Genomic DNA, 14,620 nt, shown 5'->3' on the forward strand with positions numbered 1-14,620 from the left:
GCGGGCCCGCCCTGGCACAAGTGGGAAGCGAAAGGCGCAGGTGTCTACATCGCGCGGGGCGGGAGGGGGCCGCGGAGTCTCGGGACGCGCACTTCCGGTCCCGCCGAGCGCACGCGCACTCGCGGGAACATGGCTGCCGCCGTGGCCTGTGTTGCTGACCTACCGAGGGTGAGTCCGCCACGCCTCTCGCTTTTTAGTGCCGCGGCTTCCCCTCGAGGGCGGGGTGTGTGTGGCGGGGGCGGTGTCCGCTGGGCTCCAGTGGCTCAAGAGCGCCGCGTCGGCCCGGCGGCAGTGAGGAAGCTCCCGTGTGTGTAGACGCCCTTCTCCTGCGGTGAGGACGCCCCCTCCTTCTGCAAGTGAGGATGCCCCTCGGCGGGTGTGGACGCCCCGCGGCGGGTGTGGACGCTCCCCTGCGAGTCTGGAAACTCCTCTGCGGGTGTGGACGCCCCCTCTCCTGGTGAGAACGCCCCAGCCATTTCCAGCTCACGGCCCGGCGGTTACGCGCTCGTGAGGAGCCAGCCGGCCCTTCGCCAGGGACCGTTTTGCCACTGCCTGCTAGGAGTCCGGGCTGCTGGGCGACCCCCAGGTCTAACGCCCTTCTCCTGCCAGATGTCGGGCGAGCCGGTGTGGGCATGGGTAGGTGGGTGTCGGGCCAAGGTGGCCCCGTTGCGCCCACGGACTGTGCGGTTTCCCACCACCCGGCGGGCCAGCAGGTGTCAGATACCTGTATTTTCACCACCTAACAGCTGCAAAATCAGGTCTTGCCGGGTTCTCAGTGAAAACCGCGTTTTCCCACCTGTTAGTGGCCTTTTCACTTTCCTCTTCCTTGACTTTTTGGTAATATTTGGCTGCTCTGGGTCTTAGTTGTGGCATGTGGAATCTAGTTCCCTGAGCAGGGCTCACACCTGGGCCCCCTGCTTTGGGAGAGTGAAGTCTTAGCCACTGGACCACCAGGGAAGTCCTCTTTCTTGGTTTGGTGGTTCCTTAGCTCTTCTTCACCCAGTGGGTTAGGGTAAGTTTTTCTACATATAGTGAAGTTGAGTTCCTCCTGCGTCCTTATACTAATTCATTAACATCTGCTCTGCTTGCTGTATGCCCTATATTTGTTCCCTTTGTCCACCCTTTTAGCCATCCACTAATCTTTTTGTGTTGTTGCTCAGTTGCTAAGTCATGTCTTTGCGACCCCATGGACTACAGGGCACCAGGCTTCCCTGTCCTTTACTGTTTCCCAGAGTTTGCTCAAAAATCTTTTGGGGATACATTCAAAATAAATGACAGATTATTATTATTACTCACCCCCTCAAACACCTCACTGTGCTTAACATCAATTAGAGTTCAGTATTGCTCTTTACTTTTTTGAGGGAAAATTGACTTACAGTGAAAGGCACCACTGGATGAATTGTGACAAATGTAATTCAAACTTTTATCCAAATTACCATTACTCCAAAAGATCCTTTCAGTTCAGTTCAGTCAGTTGTGTCTGACTCTTTGCGACCCCATGAACTGCAGCACACCAGGCTTCCCTGTCCCATCACCAACTCCAGGAACTTGCTCAAACTGATGCCCATCGAGTCGGTAGTGCCATCCAGCCACCTCAGCCTTTGTTGTCCCCTTCTCCTCCTGTCCTCAGTCTTTCCCAGCATCAGGGTCTTTTCCAATGAATCATTTCTTTGCATCAGATGGACAAAGTATTGGAGCTTCAGCATCAGCCCTCCAATGAATACTCAGTACTGATTTCCTTTAGGATGGACTGGTTGGATCTCCTTACAGTCCAAGGGACTCTCAAGAGTCTTCTCCAAAACCACAGTTCAAAAGCATCAGTTCTTCAGTGCTCAGCTTTCTTTATAGTCCAGCTCCCATATTCATACATGACTACTGGAAAAACCATAGCTTTGACTAGATGGACCTTTGTCGGCAAAGTAATGTCTCTGCTTTTTAATATGCTGTCTAGGTTGGTCATAGCTTTTCTTTTCAAGGAGCAAGCATCTGTTAATTTCATGGCTGCACTCACTGTCCACAGTGATTTTGGAGCCCAAGAAAATGAAGTCTGTCACTGTTTCCATTGTTTCCCCATCTATTTTCCACAAAGTAATGGGACCAGATGCCGTGATCTTAGTATTTTGAATGTTGAGTTTTAAGCTGGCTGTTTACCTCTCCTCTTTCACTTTCATCAAGTGGCTCCTTAGTTCTTCTTCACTTTCTGCCTCTGCCTTAAGAGTGGTGTCGTTTGCATATCTGAGGTTATTGATATTTCTCCTGGCAGTCTTGATTCCAGCTTGTGCTTCATCCAATCAGGCCGGCATTTCGCATGATGTATTCTGCATATAAGTTAAATAAACAGGGTGACAATATACAGCCTTGACATACTCCTTTATCTTTTGTCAATTTAAAAAAAAAAGTTTGTTAAGAACTTGGGCTTGTAAAAACCTATGTTTGAACACCAAGCTTTTTTGTTTTTTTCCACCCACAGCCATTAACTTTTCTCCCTTCTACTGCTTGTTTCTCTTCTTCCTACCCAACTTTTTATTTTGAAAGTATCACACTTACAGAAGTGTTGCAGGAATAGTTCAATGAACACTTGTAAAACCATCCAGATTATCAAGTTATTAACACTTTGCCTCATTAGCTTACCTTTCTTTTCTCCCTGCCTCAAACACACATACTGTGCTGTGCTGTGCTTAGTTGCTCAGTCATGTCTGACTCTTGGCAACCCCATGGACTGTAGCCCGCCAGGCTCCTCTGTCCATGGCGGTTCTCCAGGCAAGAATGTTGGAGTGGGTTGCCACGCCCTCCTCCAGGGGATCTTCCTGGAGGAGGAACCAGGAAGGAGGAACCTGGAGGAGGAACCAGGTTCCATCCTAGAGATGGAACCTACGTCTGCCACATTGCAGGTGGATTCTTTACTGTCTGAGCCATCAGGGAAGTCCCAAACACATAAAGACACGCTCTTTTTTTTGTATTTTACAGACAACCCAAGAAGATAAAAGGTCTATTACTCACAGGATGAGACTTATCTTGTGAGAGCAGGGAAGGCTTCCTAAAGTGATCCAAAAAAATCAAGAGAGACCAGGAAAAAGCTAGCTAGGCTTTATTTATTTATTTATTACTGAGACGCTTGTGGGATCAATTAGGGATTGAACTCCAGGTCCTCGGCATTGAAAGTGCAGAGTCCTACTCACTGGACCATCATTGAAGTCTTTCTTTGGGCTTTTATAGTGATTAGAGAATGGAATTGGGATGATGGTGGCCTTGCATTGATTGGGGCTTGGATGGTATGAACTTCCTGCCAACTGCAAGGAGAAAGTATTTTGGTTCTCTCTCTTTTCTTTTTCAGGCTTTCTTGTTCATTTGTCTAGTTTGCAGAAGGAGAAGGGGCAGTAGGTGGTGGTAAGGATGGGAATTGAAAACTGCCAGCAGTTAGTCATCAAAAAATGAAGTCAGGCTGTTAATCACAATTGGTAATCAGATGGGTAACTTTATTAGGACAGGGCCATCACTTCATGGGAAATAGATGGGGAAACAGTGGAAACAGTGGCTGACTTTATTTTTTTGGGCTCCAAAATCACTGCAGATGGTGATTGCAGCCATGAAATTAAAAGCTTACTCCTTGGAAGGAAAGTTATGACCAACCTAGATAGCATATTAAAAAGCAGAGACATTACTTTGCCAACAAAGGTCCATCTGGCCAAGGCTACGGTTTTTCCAGTGGTCATGTATGGATGTGAGAGTTGGACTGTGAAGAAAGCTGAGCATCAAAGAATTGATGCTTTTGAACTGTGGTGTTGGAGAAGACTCTTGAGAGTCCCTTGGATTGCAAGGAGATCCAACCAATCCATCCTAAAGGAGATCAGTCCCGGGTGTTCATTGGAAGGACTGATGCTGAAGCTGAAAGTCCAATACTTTGGCTACCTCATGTGAAGAGTTGACTCATTGGAAAAGACCCTGATGCTGGGAGGGATCGGGGGCAGGAGGAGAAGGGGACAACAGAGGATGAGATGGCTGGATGGCATCACCGACTCAATGGACATGAATTTGAGTAAACTCCGGGAGTTGGTGATGCATAGGGAGGCCTGGAGTGCTCTGATTCATGGGGTCGCAAAGAGTCGGACACGACTGAGCGACTGAACTGAACTGAACTGAACATTAGTGGCAAACAGTTTATTTTTGTTAAAGAATCTATCATTTGAACAAGTAAACATTGTCATGTTTGGTCCACAGAGATGTCAAGAACCATGCAGATGGGATCAGACAGCTGAAGTCTGGCAACCGCTGATGTGAAACATCCAGTTGTCGGGGTTAAATGAATTCCTCTGCAGGGTCATAGAGACTGGGGGAAAAGCCCTTCAGAGGTGAGTACCTGGGAATGGAATTCTCCACAAGCTTTAAATCTCAAGGTACCAGAAACATGCCAAGTGGAGTCTGGACCAGTAATTCTGACTCCCAACAGTTTCAGTACCTGCTTTTTTTTTTTTCCTTTAATAGTTGTATTAAAGTATAATTCACATACTATATAATACATTCTCTTAAGATATACAATTTACTGCTTTTTAGTAAATTCACTAAATTGTGCATCCATTACCAATATCAGTTTTAGAATATTTTCATCATCCTCTGAAAGGAAATGCGCATTAGCACTAGCTCTTACTTCCCATTTGCTCCATTCCTCTCAGGCCTAGGCAATTACTACCCTACTTTCCTCCTCAGAATTTGCCTATTTTAGACATTTCACACTGATGGTCATATAACGTGTAATCTGTTGTTTTGGCTTCTTTCACTTAAGATTGTTTTGTAGATTCATCCACATGATAACATGTGTTAGTACTTGGTTCATTTTTATAGATGAATAATATTCCATTGTATGAATGTATTAAATTTTTTATCCATCCATCAGATGATAGCCATCTAAGTTGCTTTCATAGAATAATGCTTCTGTGAACATTCACATACAAGTTTTGTAGGGTTTTTTTTGTGGACATGTGTCTTCATTTCTCTTAGATAACCTAGGAGTGGAACTAATTGTAGCCATTCTCGGGGGTGTGAAATGGTATCTTGATGTAGTTTTGATTTATAATTCCCTGATAGTTAGTGATATTAAGCTTCTTTTCATTGTGCTTATTGGCTGTTTGTATATCTTCTTTGTAACACTATTTGGATCCTTTGCCCATTTATGAAATGGGTTATTGATCTTTTTATTATTGAATTGTAAGAGTAGTTTATTTATTCTGGATACCAGTGCCTTATCAGGTGTATGATTTTCAAACATTTTATCCAATCTCATGGATTGTGTTTTTAACTTTCTTAGTAACATTCTTTGAAGCACAGTTTTAATTAGTCCCTTTTATCTCCTGTGTCACTTGTGCTTTTGGTGTTATATTTAGGTTTCTGAAGATTTATGTCTGTGTTTTTCTTTTAATAGTTTTATAGTTTTAGCTTGTATATTTACACTTATGATGTATTTTGACTTAATTTTTCTGTAATGTTCACTCTTTAAGATCGATAGTTGCAATGTGCCTTTTACCATCCTGAAAAGAATTTTATGGATAATATTAAATATCCATATAATTTTTAAAAGTGAATGTAAAGAATCAATAAAAGGCATTTGTATTTAAAAATGTATTTCTGTATTTGAATGCTTGTCACAGGTACCTAAAGACATAGGAAGAAGTCTGGTGCTGGAAATTATAGGTTTGGATTAAGAGAAATAGTACAGTCAGAACTCATTGTCCTCAGTGAAATTTGATGAGGTGAGGTGTGACTGGATCCTGCTGGAACATGAGTGTTGTGTGTGGATCCAGACCAGGTGTATTAAATAGGAATGGAAGAACGCACCTTGGTAGAAGCAGGTTCTAAGCACTTAACTGTCCCAGGTTGTCTGGATGAGCTGGGGTGACAGTTGTGGGATCCATCACCCCCTCCGCTGTAATCTGCAGCAACATCAGGATGATTTATTTCAGAAAACAGTTCTCCAGACAGAGCTGAAGTCTCAGCATGTGCTGGGGTACCATTCAGTGTAAAAAGCCTTAAAGACCACCTTCTTTGGTGGCCATGGGGAAGAGAAGGCTAGGGGAAATTAGTCATGCTGGGGCTCCAGAGAAGTGGTGTGAATATCTGAGGTCAGGTCAGAGGAAGAGTGTGTGTGTGTGTGGAGGAAACAGAGAACTCCCCAAATTTGTAAACAGCATGAAGATGAATTTTTTACCACATAATTTTTGTATCATTGTACTGCCAAAAATAGCAATACACAGATATGTATGAGTATAATAATAGGAGATTTTCAAAACAACCTTAATTAATGAAATTCAGTTCAATTCCTTCGTTAATTACCCTAATTTAATACTGTTGCCCTGAAGTCTGTCTTAATGTCCTCCTGTATACTTGAGATCATTTGTTCTGTTTGCAGTAACCACCAGGGCACGTCCCACCATCTCAGGGATTGAACCCAGGCCCATGGCAGTTAAAGTCCTAACCACTGAACTGCCAGGGAACTCCCAGTTATTGTCTGTTTTTTTAATATTGACCATACTAGTAGGTGTAAAGTGGCATCTCACTGTGGTTTTTATTAGCATTTCCCTAATGACTAGTGATGTTGAGCATCTTTTCATGTACTACTGGCCATCTGTTGGTCTTCTTTGGAGAAATTTCCATTCAGATCCTTTGCCTATTTAAAAAATTTGGGTTGTCCTGTTACTATTGGGCTATCAGAATTTTTTAAATACCTTCTACAAGTCCTTTATCAGATTCATGCATTGTAAATATTTCCTCTGATTTGGTAGCTTGTCTTTTTACTTGCCTAGTGATAAATAAATCTCATTTCAATAAAGGAAGTATTTATTATAGATGAAATGGGCATTGCTTTTGCTCCTCAAGGCCTGTTGCCTTCCACACTTCCAAAACAGTCATGATCACAGCTTTGGTAGGCATGTTGCCAGGGCATTTTAATATTTTTACTTTGAGAATATTTTGTGTGTCAAAATTTTCACTAAGTGGTATTATCTTATATATGATGGCTTATATATCTGACTTACCTCATTTCTTTTAAGTTCAAACACTCATCCTCCCCTTACACACATGTAGGGAGGTGCGCTCCATCTCTCATTTCCACAGGACAGCTGTAGGACGCCCAGGCTCCAGTCTAATCAGAAGACCTATTTGGAAACATGCAGCCTTAAAATACTTTATCAGTTTATTGACATAAGGTAAAGGGGTCTACTGCTTCAATCTGAGAGCATTTTGATCATGAGTCTAGGTGAGATTTGTTCAGATTACTTTCTGAATTTATTGAGATGGGGTGTAGGGAGAGTCTTCTATGTTGATCTGAAAATGTGGGGAATCGTATCAGTTCAGTTCAGTCGCTCAGTCGTGTCCAACTCTTTGTAAGCCCATGAACCGCAGCATGCCAGGCCTCCCTGTCCATCACCAACTCCCGGAGTTTACCCAAACTCATGTCCATTGAGTTGGTGATGCTATCTAAACATCTCATCCTCTGTCGTCCCCTTCTCCTCCTGCCTTCAATCTTTCCCAACATCAGGGTCTTTTTAAATGAGTCAGCTCTTCGCATGAGGTGACCAAAATATTGGAGTTTCAGCTTCAACATCAGTCCTTCCAGTGAACACCCAGGACTGATTTCCTTTAGGATGGACTGATTGGATCTCCTTGCAGTCCAAGGGACTCTCAAGAGTCTTCTCCAACACCACAGTTCAAAAGCATCAATTCTTTGGTGCTCAGCTTTCTTTATAGTCCAACTCTCACATCCATACATGACTACTGAAAAAACCATAACCTTGACTAAACAGACCTTTGTTGACAATGCAATGTCTGCTTTTTAATATGCTGTCTAGGTTGGTCATAACTTTCCTTCCAAGAAGTGTCTTTTAATTTCATGGCTGCAGTCATTTCACCATCTGCAGTGATTTTGGAGCCCAAAAAAATAAAGTCAGCTACTGTTTCCACTGTTTGCCGATCTAATTGCCATGAAGTGATGGGACTGGATGCCATGATCTTAGTTTTCTGAATGATGAGCTTTAAGCCAACTTTTTCACTCTCCTCTTGTGTGTAGGGGGTGTCTTCTATGTTGATCTGAAAATGTGGGGAATTGTATCAGTAGATATTCTAATGTTTCATAGTCCTTGCTTTCCTGGGATAAATCCAATGTTGCCATTTTGATAAATTTCTTCTAACTTTTGATAACTTTGTAATTAAATTCTTCTTTTATGCTGAATATCACCTTGTATGCCTTCTTATTTTTTAATGATTATTCTTGTCAAAAATGATTTCATTAGTTGTTTCATGTAACAAACTTTCGGTTTTCGTCATCTTCTTGGATGTTTCCTTGTTTTTGGCTTCTGTAATTTTTGCTTTTACCTTTATTATCACCTTCCTACCACCTCCTGTTGGTTTTCTGTGTAGCCTCTTAAATTTGAACAATGATCTCACTAACTTTCAGCCTTCTCTTTAAAATACAAGCTTTAGGGAATTCTTTGACGGTCAGGTGGTTAGGACTTTGCACTTTCATTGCTGGGAGCACAAGTGCAGTCCCTGGTTGGGGAACTAAGATCCTTCAAGCAGTGCACACAACAAACAAGCAAACAAAAAGCCCACCTCAGCCCTCTCCCCAGATGCCCAAGCATTAAAGACCAACATTTTCTGCCGAGGAAGGAACTACTTTAGCTGCATCTTCCTTTGCCACGTGTTTTGATCTGTGCCATCATCATCAGTTGTTCTGTTCTCTGTTTTCTAAGTGAGTGCTTGCTAATTTTCATCAGGATTTCTATTTGATCTGTGAATTACTGAGAAACAAGTTTTCACTTTTCCAAATAAAGAGGGTTTTAAAAAACTTAATTATTTTTTTGTGTATTTGGTGCTCATTCTGTTACTGTATTTTTTTCCCCCTTTAACTTTAAACTTTTTATTTTGTACTGGGGTATAGCTGATTAACAATGTTGTGGTATAATAATTTCAGGTGAACAGCGAAGGCACTCAGTTGTACATATATATGTATCCAGACTACCCCAAGCCCTGCTACCACCCAGGCTGCCACATATTTTCTGGTTTTTAACTTGACCACATCTGTAGTCAAAAGACTGCGGTCTGGCCTTTGTTGAACCTACTCTTTGGCCTGGTTTATGGCCAGTGTAGCACATGTTCCACTTGTGCTTGGGAAGCCTTTGGCTCTGATTGTTGGCAGTGGTCCTTCATGCAGCTATGTGGCCAGGCTGACTAATTACATTCTCATGCATGTCTGTATTCAGTCTTCCTGTATTTCCATTTCTGAAGGAGGCCTGTTAAACCCACCCAGTATGGTTAGATTTGCTGACCTTGCTGTGTGTTTGCAGGCAAAATGTTAACATAGACTGTTACAGAGCCCTGTTGTCATCTTTGAAGTTTGTTGTTGGTTAGCAAAGAACCAACAGTCTCTGGAGAGGAGTGTCAGTTTGAAACTGGTTTTGTCTTCTGCCTCGTTTTGCTTTTGTGTCTGTTACAAACACATTTTTTTAATGCAGTCTGACACAGTGTCTTTATCTTACCCATCAAAGCCATTTACATTTATTGTTGTTGGTGATGTCCTATTTTATACTTTCCATTCTAATGTGTCCTTTCTGAACTTTTACCCTTACCACCTTCTGGATCAATCTGGGTTTTTTGTTTGTTTGTTTTTTCCTCCTCTAATAGAATTTTTCCACTGTAACACTATTGACCTTTGGGTCTGGTCACTCTGTTGTGAAGGGCTGTCTTGTGTTTTCAAGGGTGTTCAGCAGCATCCCTAGTTTACAGTAGCATCTGCTCCCCAGTCATGTCAACCAAAACTGTCCCCAGATGGTGCCTGGTGTCTTTTGGGGGTTGAGAACCACTGCTCTGTGGACTTGGAAGTTTTCAGGGAGGTTGATGACAGATCTCGGAATGTCAGAACTTTCAGGAAAGTCGGCCTATTCTGTGTCCAGTCCATAAATGCAGAGCTCTTACCACAAAGGTGGGTTGAGGACTGCCTCTTCAGTGCTGAAGTAAGACCATTGTCGGGTGTTGCTCTGGAATATGTGCTGACCGCTGGTGGCGGCGGTGGCAGGGGCGGGTCACGGGGACAAGCACAGAGTGGCTGAGATGGTGCTCCCATGTGAGTGGTGACACGGCCCCTGGTCTCCCGTGTCAGACTAGTCCTCTTAGTGATTTTCACCCCCAGCACCATTCCTCCTGTCTGGTCTCTGGGAAGAGGAAAATGCCACATGGTTCTTCTTGAACTTGCTCTTGGCTCCGTCCTTGACTTTCACTGTCTCTCCACCATGTTCATATCTGAATTTCAAAAAGAAAACAAGTAAAAAAACACAGCCAAGAAAACAGGTGAAAAGACACAACCACACACCTGGCCTGTCACCTTTTTTCATTCCTCTTCTAGACTCAGCTTCGTGTACTTAAGTCTGTCTTTTTCACTCTTTACTTTCCAGCCTGGGACACAAGATTGAAAATGACAGCTTGGAATGTGCCTGAAGAAGGACTGTCCTGTGACGTGGAGATGGAGGCATTCACGAGAGAGACTCCTTGTCTTTCCACTCTAGGGGACAGCTGGGACTCTGAGAAGCCAGAGGGACGTTCGAGGCGATCACCCTTAACTCAGGAGAAGCCAGGGGCCCGAGAGGCAGCTCCTGAACATCCTGGGTTTGCGAAGCATTTGAGCGCAAGCGCAGATCTTCCACAACGTCAGAGAGCTCCTGCAACAAACGGTTTCCGGGTACGTGACTCAGATGTTAAAAGTCTGGATTGTGACCCAGCTTCACACGATGGTCAGAAAAGCCACACAGCTAAGAGAATGGGTGACAGGGACTCCTTCGGGAAAGCCTTCAGCCATTCCATGGAAGTGACTCAGTTTGGAAGAACTCAGACGCGAGAAAAGCCCTGTAGATACCCTGACAGCGTTAAGTCTTTCAACCACTTTACCCTTCTTGGCCAACAGAAAATCATGACACGAGGGAAGAAACTGTATGAAGGCGAGGACTTTGGGGACCTTTTTACCCTGAGTCCATCTCTTAATGAAAGCAAGAGGAGCAACCCTGGAGAGAAATTGTATAAATGTACTGAATGTGGCAAGTGCTTCAAGCGGAACTCTTCTCTCGTCTTGCATCACCGAACTCACACTGGGGAGAAACCTTACACCTGTAATGAGTGTGGAAAGTCCTTCAGCAAGAACTACAACCTAATTGTGCACCAAAGAATCCATACAGGAGAGAAGCCCTACAAGTGCAGTAAATGCGGGAAAGCCTTCAGTGACGGGTCAGCTCTGACACAACACCAGAGAATTCACACCGGGGAGAAACCTTATGAGTGTCCAGAATGTGGGAAAACCTTCAACCGAAATTCGTCCCTGATCCTCCATCAGAGGACTCACACGGGGGAGAAGCCATACCGATGTAACGAGTGTGGGAAGCCTTTTACGGACATCTCCCACCTCACTGTGCACCTCAGGATCCACACTGGTGAGAAGCCCTATGAATGTAGCAAATGTGGAAAGGCCTTCCGAGATGGCTCGTACCTCACCCAGCACGAGAGGACTCACACTGGAGAGAAGCCCTTTGAGTGCACAGAGTGCGGGAAGTCCTTCAACCGCAATTCCCACCTCATCGTGCATCAAAAGATCCACTCCGGGGAGAAGCCCTTCGAGTGCAAAGAGTGCGGGAAGACTTTCATCGAGAGCGCGTACCTCATCCGGCACCAGAGGATTCACACTGGCGAGAAGCCCTATGGCTGCGACCAGTGCCAGAAGCTGTTCAGGAACATCGCTGGCCTCATCCGGCATCAGAGGACTCACACTGGCGAGAAGCCCTACGAGTGTAATCAGTGCGGCCGGGCTTTCAGGGACAGCTCCTGTCTGACCAAGCACAGGAGGATCCACACCAGGGAGACGCCATACCAGTGCCCAGAGTGTGGCAAGTCCTTCAGGCAGAACTCTCACCTGGCGGTGCACCAGAGACTCCACAGCAGGGAGGGCCCCGGCCACTGTCCCCAATGTGGGAAGACGTTCCGGAGGGGCTCCGCCCTCGTCCGACACCAGAGCTCACACCCCGGCGAGCAGCCCGTGGGCATTTAGTGAACATGGGCCATGCTCTCTCCCAACTGGCTCTCAGACACTGGCTCCTCCCTGTCAGGGGAAAGCACTTCTCTGAGCCCTGCAGTGAATCGACAGATGTGAGACGTTCCTGAGCCACACTCTTCAGTCTTTAGGTTCGGGAACTCCTGAAGAGAATACAGGGTGGTAATAGACGTGGTGAAGGCGTCATGGATGACTCCACCTGTACCACATGTGTACCACACGCATGACAGTGCACACATGTGACAGTGCACACACTGGAGTAAAGCCTGCGCTCCCCTGGAGGAGCCACCTGCCCGAACGTTGGAATCCTGGAACCGCAAGGCTCCTCTCTAATCGGGGTGAGGAGTCCTTGACAGGGAGTGTTTGCCTCACAGTCAGTAAGCAGACTCCTACTAGAGTCCAGTGAGGGAGACTTTTGGCTGGAGCCCTTACATGCTTATCTGTATCAGCAAAAGCCTACACGCTACTGTACCCTGCAATGACCACAGAGTTAAAGCAGATCGCTGTTTGAATGAATTCCCATGTTACTGTCTTGCGAGGTGCCATGGACTAATTTCAGCAGGGGCAGCTGGGTGAGGAAGTTGCTTGTGAATGAACAATGATGTTTCTTCTAAGAGGAGACTAAGTAGATTCCTCCAAGAGGGAAGGGGCTGCTGCTGAGAAATGCGAGGCATTGCTTTAGTTGTTGAGCCAAGCAGACAGAAGACACTGAGTTGTCATGTTTATGTTGTCACCCCTCACTGTTCATTTGGGATCTGGGGTTTGTTTTGTGCAGCCGTGCCGAATCATAATGATAAAAGATTTTGTTGTTGTATTGAAAATACTTATGATATGTCCAGCAACTGAAAGCTTAAAATAGATTTGTGTTGCTGCAGCCCTGTAAAGGCATGCACACATACGGATGTAGGTTGGAAGTTGAGCACAGAGAAATAAACATGTCGTTTTCCTAAGAGACTGTTGACTGCATGGTTTTGCCTCCATCACAAATCATATGTTGTTGTTTCAGTAATTTGTTGAGGAGTGAAAAGGTGGGGTTTCTTTGGACTTTTTTCAGACCGGAAGTGCCTGGGTCAGGGTCTCAGGGCAGTTTAGTAAGAATGGATGGGGGAAATGGAGGAGAGGTATCCAAGGGGGACCACCCCCCACCCCCACCCCTTGGGTGGGAGCTTCCAGGCAGAAGCTGCTCTGGGTTTAACATCCACAGTTCAGGGCACGAGGATAATTTCTCTCTTCAGAACCTGGATGATGAGAGGGTGTTCCCGTGGACAATGGGAGGGGTAGGCCACAGAGAGGTCTAGGAGGACCTGGGGCCTCCCTCCTAGGCTGAGCAGCACTGACTGTGACCTGCTGCCACTGGTTGGGGTGGCCTCAGAGCCCTGGGTGGCTCCCCTCGGAATTGTGACCAGCTCCTAGGAACAGTCAGGGGGAAGGCCACTGAGGTAATGAAGGCCGTGAGATGATAAATCTGCATTATATTAAGCTGCTAGGTTTGTGGTAGAAGAGCTGACCCATTGGAAAAGACCCTGATGCTGGGAAAGATTGAAGGCAGGAGGAGAAGGGGACGACAGAGGACAAAGTGGTTGAATGGCATCACCGACTCAATGGACATGAGTTTGAGCAAGCTCTGGGAGATGGTGAAGGACAGGGAGGCCTGGCATGCTGCAGTCCATGGGGTCGCAAAGAGTCGGACGTGATTTGGCGACTGAACAACAACAAAGCCGTGAAATCCAGTGTCCTCAGGTTTGCCTTCCCTTCTCCCAGCCTCTCCAGCTCCAGACCCTGTTTTTCTGGAACGGAGGACGTCGTGGAGGGATCAGAGAGGCCGAGCTCACAGAGGCCAAGTGGAAGCCAGAGGGCACGCTCTCCCGGCCGCTCCCAGGCCCATCCACCCTGGCTTGTCAGCGTCTCCCCCCACCCCTCATCATCAGTGCACCCCCAGCCACCCCAGGGAGGCCAGAGGAGCAGCAGGGTGGGCACCCAGGCCACTGCCTCACTGGGAAACAGGGATGAGCCTGGTCCTGAGCTGAAGTTGGAGGTGGGGGAATTTGAGCTCCCCGAGATCAGAAGGGGCTCTGACGTGAGCCCCTGACCGCACGTTGCCCCCCGACCCACTGTGGCAATTGCAGCCTCCTCCCTGCCTCTCTGGCCGTGCCCCGTGTGCTCTTGGTCCCCCCCCACACTTCCTGCTGCATCTGCTCTCCTTGGGTTCCCGCTCCCACCAGCCAGGACTCCCGACCTCATCTCTTGCATGGCTTTTGTTGATGTCTGTCTGCCCTGTCATGGCCTTGCCACCCCGAGTGCAGGCCTGGAGCCCGTGTGCAGTGGAAGGACAGAGGAGCCTCTGGGGACTGAAGTCCTGGTCCTCAGCGCGGGGTGATGGGCACTGTCTGGGGGCTGCTTCAGGCGTCCGTCCTAGCATCTACAAGGGAGAGGCCGGGGTGCCATGCAGCACCCTGCGTGCCCACGGCGGGCCCGGCCCCGAGAAGGTCGGCAGTTCTGCAGCCGCGGAGCCCTGGGCCAGGCCAGGAAACAGGGCCCCTGGGC

At 46.4% G+C, this 14,620-nt stretch overlaps 2 protein-coding genes across 3 annotated transcripts in view; one reads left to right on the forward strand and one right to left on the reverse strand.

Moving 5' to 3' along the window:
- LOC122420497 overlaps positions 1-14,620 on the reverse strand; it is a 67,796-nt gene that overhangs the window by 37,064 nt on the left and 16,112 nt on the right. Inside the window, exons 8-9 of the mRNA XM_043435627.1 lie at positions 11,687-11,808; positions 10,519-10,700 (exon numbers count right to left, since the gene is read on the reverse strand). Of these exons, the coding sequence (XP_043291562.1) occupies positions 10,519-10,700; positions 11,687-11,808 (304 nt within the window). The remainder of the gene's footprint in view (positions 1-10,518; positions 10,701-11,686; positions 11,809-14,620) is intronic.
- On the forward strand, positions 87-13,030 carry ZNF329 (zinc finger protein 329). 2 transcript variants are annotated; one of them, XM_043435962.1, is made up of 3 exons: positions 87-168; positions 4,219-4,349; positions 10,437-13,030. In XM_043435962.1, exon 3 carries the CDS (start codon positions 10,457-10,459, stop codon positions 12,071-12,073), a length of 1,617 nt encoding a protein of 538 aa, XP_043291897.1. In that variant the 5' UTR covers positions 87-168; positions 4,219-4,349; positions 10,437-10,456; the 3' UTR covers positions 12,074-13,030. The 2 variants fall into 2 exon arrangements, with proteins under 2 accessions (XP_043291897.1, XP_043291896.1); XM_043435961.1 differs by having other exon boundaries at positions 119-457.

This window comes from Cervus canadensis, chromosome 18 (genome assembly GCF_019320065.1).
Source record: "Cervus canadensis isolate Bull #8, Minnesota chromosome 18, ASM1932006v1, whole genome shotgun sequence".
Classification (NCBI taxonomy): domain Eukaryota; kingdom Metazoa; phylum Chordata; class Mammalia; order Artiodactyla; family Cervidae; genus Cervus; species Cervus canadensis.